Source organism: Melozone crissalis, unplaced genomic scaffold (assembly GCF_028551555.1).
Source record: "Melozone crissalis strain CALT ecotype California unplaced genomic scaffold, PUWL_Pcris_2 ptg000013l_1, whole genome shotgun sequence".
In the NCBI taxonomy this organism is placed as follows: domain Eukaryota; kingdom Metazoa; phylum Chordata; class Aves; order Passeriformes; family Passerellidae; genus Melozone; species Melozone crissalis.
In genome coordinates this window covers 30,622,244-30,629,060 of record NW_026535791.1, presented here as the reverse complement: position 1 = coordinate 30,629,060, position 6,817 = coordinate 30,622,244, and the positions used below count along the sequence as shown (strand labels likewise).

The 6,817-nt window shown below is 36.9% G+C and overlaps 1 protein-coding gene across 1 annotated transcript; it reads left to right on the top strand.

Annotated features, from left to right (window-relative positions):
• Positions 1 to 439: 439 nt before the first annotated feature.
• On the top strand, positions 440 to 6,294 carry SLITRK6 (SLIT and NTRK like family member 6). The gene is made up of 2 exons (XM_054271924.1): positions 440 to 463; positions 3,757 to 6,294. The coding sequence occupies exon 2, from the start codon at positions 3,772 to 3,774 to the stop codon at positions 6,292 to 6,294; it is 2,523 nt and encodes an 840-aa protein (XP_054127899.1). The 5' UTR covers positions 440 to 463; positions 3,757 to 3,771.
• The last annotated feature ends 523 nt before the right edge of the window (positions 6,295 to 6,817 follow it).

Sequence of the window (6,817 nt, the reverse complement as noted above, 5' to 3'; positions counted from 1 at the left end):
CTGACTAATAACAAACTGAGCTAACAAGAAAGACTAGAAAGAACAGAGAGAACACAGGAGCAGCTTGCATCTAAAAATCTGACAAACCAAGTGATCAAGTCAAGCTCTGCTGAGCATCTTGTTTGTTTACTGCATCCAAATGCTTGCAAACAGTTAACTATATGCAGAAAAGTCAGCCTAGCTGTGAAGTATGCTGTGAATTTTAATTGAGGAAAAAGGACAACTGCTTACAGGATGGTCTGACGTGCACGGCTGCCTGGAAGATTTTTTCAATCGAATGCTTTGTACTTTGTCTTCTGAACAAGGATTTTAACTTTATGGAGCTGTAGCATTACCGGAGCTTGCAGCAAAGGGAAACTCAGAAGAAAGTGTGCGTTTTTCAGAGGGAAAAATTACAGTGCATGGAAACAGCTGCTCCAACTGTGCATTACTGAGTGTACCAGGGAGTGTTGCTGCTGTACAGGTAAGAAAGATTCCGGTTAGCTAATTAGCTAAGCACATGAGAATTTCACTTCTCAGTAAAAGTTGCATTTATTTTTCTGCATAACTTTTATGTTAAATGATGGCAGTTTATACTGTATTTTAAACAGTTTGTTGGGACATTTATTCAAACTGATTACTGTGTAGAATATGTGCAGTAAGGGAATGTGGTTCTTGAACTCTTAAGGGAGAGGAATGGGTGTTTGGTTTTATTTCAAGCGCAAAAATGATCTTAAATGCATCATCTGAATGTAATTCCCTTAAGAATTTAATAAAAAATCCCAAAGGCTTTTAGAAATTACTAATTCTTAGCTTGGGGGTTTGAAAATCATCAACATAGTTGTTTTTTTTTTAATATATAGCTAAATTAATGAAAATCAAACAAATAAACCCTCAAGCATAATGAAACAAGTTATTTCAATGTTTTAAAACCAAATCAATTATTACTTAGCAAGCATGAGATGCCTTTGCTGTAAGGTGACTACTTCTGGAAGTATTCAACTTTGCCTCATAGAAAAAACTGCGACATTTTTTAGTCTTTTAGAATTCCTACAGAGTTTAGTTACAGTATGCAGTCAGCAGTGACTTTCATGAAAGCAGATAAAAAAACCTCAAGTTACCATGTGGAATTTGCTGAAAAACCTCACCACATGAAAAGTCTTTCAAATTACATTTTGTTGTACTGTGAATTCTTTCAGTTAAATGTTAGTCATCTGTTACAAGAGGGCAGTTTTTATTTTACAATAGTAGCCCACTGAGAACTTCATTACATGTTTCTGAGTGTTTAGAAAAAAAATGGAGAAAGGAAAAAGAATAAAACTCTCCTATTAATTTTTATTGTGTGGGTATATATATGTGTGTGAGAGAGTTCTGGCAGTGCTGCTTACAGAAGTATGACAATGATTAAAATGTGAATGTTTTCCAATTGGTTACAAATGTTGTTACTTTCATCTCTGAGAGGAAGGCTTTCATTTTAGTAACCTAATTTCTCAATATGCAATAGAATGCAACATGCCTTAAAGACTTCTTTCTTAGTTTAATTTTGCTCAAGGACTTTATAAGTGTTGTTTGAATTTGATGCGGATTGACACTGGAATTTCTAATGAGAAAAAGTGTACAGAAATAAAGTTGAATTAGTCATAGTGTAGATTTGAAGCCGGCATCTGTGTCAAGAGCTTGTATTTTTTACCTTGGGTCACTGGAAAGGATAGTGATGCATGTAAAGCAAGAATAAGTCTCTAGCATAATATGATCCTGGAATTATTCTGCATAGTTTAAAATAACATCTTGACATGAGGTGTCTTATCAAATACTTCTTAGGAAAACAGACTTAAAGACATATATATTAAACATGGGCAGCTGCAGTTCAAGGAGAGTTATATGAGGCAACAAAATTATATTGCAACTACTAAAACAAAGATAAAAGCTCATATTTTTAAGGAAAATTTTTCTCACACTGTGAATTGCACTTACTACTTATAAACTCGTATTTCTACTCTCACTTATCAGAAGCTACTCAGGGAGAAAAACAAAATTCATGTGGACACACTTGCTGTTGTTCTTTGTGCGTGTGTGTGTAATACTCATGCCACAGCATTTAAGTGCTTGCATGTGTAAAGCTTTGCAATCTGTTTTAAGGGTAGCCTTGAGAAATAGTGTTTCTAGCAACCAAGGTGCATGATATTCAAAATATGCATTCATGAGATGCCAAATCATATGACCACACTATAAAAATGTTCATGCATGTAGTTGAATTGATCCTTGTAAAACATTCTAATCTTTCAGAAACTGACACTGTTGGTTGTGTAGTGATATTCTGTACTTCATCTTTCAATAGCCTAGTTTGAAAGATTCTGACCTTTATTAGATGAATTACTTAAGGGTCTTGCTTAGTTCAGTACTCAAATAAATAGCACACCCCATAAACCTTACTGGTTTTAAATAATCCATTGCATTTTAGGGGATTTTTTGGTTAATTATTTACTTTTTTTGAAATGTGGAAATACTTAACTAAAGATTATAAACAGTGATTTCCCTCTATCTTATGTATCAAGAGTTACCATTGGTCTTGCTAATTAGGCAGCCTTGACAGAAAGAAACAGAGAATCTACTAATAGCCTATAGGACATCTTAATTCAAGCCAATAATAAATGACTGATTTAAACATCTAAATTTTACTTGCAACTCCATAGCTGTATTGTAATGATGCATTTATCAAGTGTTTCAAAGTCTAAGATCAGATGGAAAGGTGATAATTATATTGCATAACATATAGTTGATAGTGGTGATAATTTTTAATTTGCAAAGGACAGTCAGGTCCATATACATTTCACTGTGGAAATTGATGATTATTATCATTGGGAGGAGTCTAATATTAATCTCAAAAAGTTTGCCCTTGCTTGCTTGTTTTTTCTGGCCCACACTGCATTCTCAGTTCTCTTTTTTAAGGTTGTGTACGCAAATTTTTTTGTATGTACATTACATGCAAATGCTACACTACTTTGTGCTGTGGCCCCACTTTCACCCACAGACTACAACATATGCATTAAAATTTAAGCAAAGAGAGATGATTATTTTGTCCATGTCCTTTTCAGTTTGTGGGTACAAGGATTTCAGACGAAATACCCTTTGATTTCCATACATAATGCAGAACTGTAGAGAGATTCCCTGTATCCTGCAAGAATGGGCTTTTGCTCACAACACATTACTGATCCAAACCAAATCTTATTTCTCTTCAGCAGCTGGGTAACACTAAGTTAATCTTAGCAAGGTATTCTTAAAATTTGCAGTGCTATATAGTGACAGAAAGCAATGGTTCAAAATATTGTATTAGCTTTGATATAAGTTTCTTGGAACAGTAAATTATTACTGTTTTCCACTGGCAGTCTGTACAGTATATGAATAAAACCAACACACTCCTGATTGCATCCTACTTTGGCTATCATCATGAAAGTACTGAAGATTTCCCCTTATGACTGTTTATTCATTCAGTACATCAAACTAAATTTATATTCTCTAATTAGAAAATAATTCAATTGTTTTGCATGATATGACAGCATTTGGAAGGAGAAGTAGCTCAGTGAAGAAGATTAGGAATGTTTTTTTTCTTTCTGTTATGCCAGGGAAAAGAAAAACAAAAAGAAAAAAAAAAAAAAACAACAAAAAAAAAACCAAAACAACTCCAGCAAACAAAGCCACAAAACCCCCCCAAACAAACAACCCAAACCTTGTGAAATCATGACTCTATTACTTATTTCCTTTTTTTTTTTTTAATAGAATCTGCTGGACAAGATGAAGCTTTGGATTTTTGTTCTATGCTCAATTGTGGTTGCATCCGATCCTTTCCAATCACAGCCTTCTTTTTCTTCAGTCAGAGGATCTTGTCAGAGTCTGTGTTCCTGTGAAGAAAAGGATGACACCATGATTATCAACTGTGACAAAAGAGACATCAAGATGATATCAGAAATAAACGTCCCACCATCACGGCCTTTCCATCTTAATCTGTTAAACAATGGTCTGAGTATGTTACATGTGAATGATTTTGCTGGCCTTGTTAATGCTATTTCTCTGCATCTTGGTTTTAACAATATAGCAGATATTGAGCCTGGGGCTTTCAATGGTCTCAGCCTTCTTAAGCAACTTCATATCAATCACAATTCTTTGGAAACACTTAAAGAAGATACGTTTAATGGATTGGAAAATTTGGAGTTTCTTCAAGCAGACAACAATTTCATCACAGTGATTGAAGCAAGTGCCTTTAGCAAGCTCAACAGGCTTAAAGTGCTTATTTTGAATGATAATGCCATTGAGTATCTTCCTCCAAACATATTTCGTTTTGTGCCATTGACCCATTTAGATCTGCGTGGAAACCAGTTACAGACACTGCCCTATGTTGGCTTTTTGGAACACATTGGAAGAATACTAGACCTTCAGTTGGAAGACAATAAATGGGCCTGCAACTGTGATTTGTTGCAGCTGAAGATATGGCTAGAAAACATGCCTCCTCAGTCCATAATAGGTGATGTTGTATGCAATAGCCCTTCAGTTATCAAAGGCAGCATATTAAGCCGTCTGAAAAAAGAATCTCTTTGTCCCACCCATCCTGTTAATGAACTTGAAGATCCTTCAGGGTCACTGCCCTTGGTTGTAACCACCTCTATCAATGATAATCATCTATCAACTAAGGTGATTCCTCTCCTGAAAGCTCCTACTAAAGAACCAAGTTTAGTGCTTCATACTTCCAAGCCTACTACATTTCCAGGAATCTCTTGTCCTGTCCCTTGTCACTGCACCAGCCATATGCTCTCAGGAGTTCTTATGCACTGCCAGGAGCGAAATATTGAAAGCTTGTCTGATTTAGGACCTCCTCCTCCAAATCCTAAAAAGCTTATCCTAGCTGGAAATATTATTCAGACGTTATTGAAATCAGATCTTGTGGACTATGCCAGCCTGGAAATGCTTCACCTGGGGAACAATCGCATTGAGATCCTTGAGGAAGGTTCCTTTATGAATCTGACCAGACTACAGAAACTATATCTCAATGGCAATCATCTTACAAAGCTAAGTCAAAATCTCTTCCTTGGCCTTCAGCACCTTGAGTACTTGTACCTTGAATATAATGCCATCAAAGAAGTTTTGCCAGGGACATTTAATGTAATGCCAAAACTGAAAGTTCTCTACCTAAATAACAACCTTTTGCAGGCTTTGCCACCCCATATCTTTTCAGGTGTTCCCCTCACCAGACTAAATCTGAAAACAAACCAATTTGCTCATTTGCCTGTGAGCAATGTTTTGGATGAACTGGATATGCTGGTACAAATTGAACTTGAAGACAACCCTTGGGACTGTACATGTGATTCAGTTGGACTGCAAAAATGGATACAAAAATTGAGTAAGAATACCATGATGGGTGATATTTTTTGTAAATCTCCCGGGCACTTAGCAAAAAAAGAATTGAAATCTCTAAAGAGTGAAGTCTTGTGTCCAGGTTTAATAAACAGCCCTGCCCTACCGACCCATGCCAGTTTTGTAGTTGTGACAACTTCTTCTCCTACTGCCAACACCGCAGACACCATCCTGCGTTCTCTTACAGATGCTGTCCCACTTTCTGTTCTAATATTAGGACTGCTCATTGTGTTTATAACTATTGTGTTTTGTGCAGCAGGAATAGTTGTTCTTGTTCTGCACCGGCGCAGGAGATGCAAAAAGAAGCAAGTGGATGAGCAAGTGAGGGACAGCAGCCCTGTTCACCTTCAGTACAGCATGTATGGGCATAAGACAACACACCACACCACGGAGCGCCCAGCTGCCACTCTCTATGAGCAGAGAATAGTTACCCCCATGGTTCAGGTGTACCACAGCCCATCCTTCAGCCCCAAGCACACCGAGCAGCAGCAGGAGGAAGGAAGTGAGAAGGAAGCTAATGATTCCAAATACCTTCGCAGAAGTCTCCTGGAAAGAGAGAACAGTTCACCACTTACAGGTCCAAATGTCAAATACAAGGCTACAGACCAATCTGCTGAATTTCTGTCTTTTCAGGATGCTAGCTGCTTGTATAGAAACATTCTTGAAAAAGAGAGAGAGCTGCAGCAACTAGGGATCACAGAATATCTAAGAAAAAATATAGTCCAACTCCAGCCTGACATGGAAGTTCGTTATCCTGGAACACATGAAGAGTTGAAGCTGATGGAGACACTCATGTACTCCAGGCCAAGAAAGGTTTTTCTAGAACAAACTAAAAATGAGTATTTTGAGCTCAAGGCTAATTTACATGCTGAGCCTGACTATCTGGAAGTCCTGGAGCAGCAGACGTGAAGTGATAATACATGGGGCTGGGGCCGAGTTTCTTTGATTTTACTTTAAGGTGGAATCATTGTAAATAAAAGTGCCTTACAAAAACATGTCAACAGTCAGAACTTAAGCACAGCAGTAATCCTAGCAAAGAAAAACTCAGGGATCACTGTGGGAAGCCATGGGGTTGTGAGCAGGCAATATGTCAAACCCCAAGTTAAGCAAGAATTTAGTATGATTGAACTGTGTGAGGAAAATTGCTTATTGCACTATTCCTCATCATTTCGAAAAGGTGTATATGCCACTCTCCATTCACTTCTCTGTTTCCCAACCTATGGAAAAAAAGTTCATTTCCTTTACTCCTTCTTTTTTCCCTCCATTTAATTACATTCCTTTAAAACAACAAAAAGACCAAAAAAAAAAAAGAAAATTCCAACACCTGTGTTTGTATTTATAACCTTAGAGTGTATATGTTAGGTTAGTACATGCACTGCATACATGACCACTGTCTACAACTACACCTTACATACCTTTATAATAAATATGA

Excerpts from the sequence above, each read along its gene's own strand:
- SLITRK6 (XM_054271924.1), top strand. The coding sequence starts at position 3,772 with ATGAAGCTTTGGATTTTTGTTCTATGCTCAATTGTGGTTGCATCCGAT.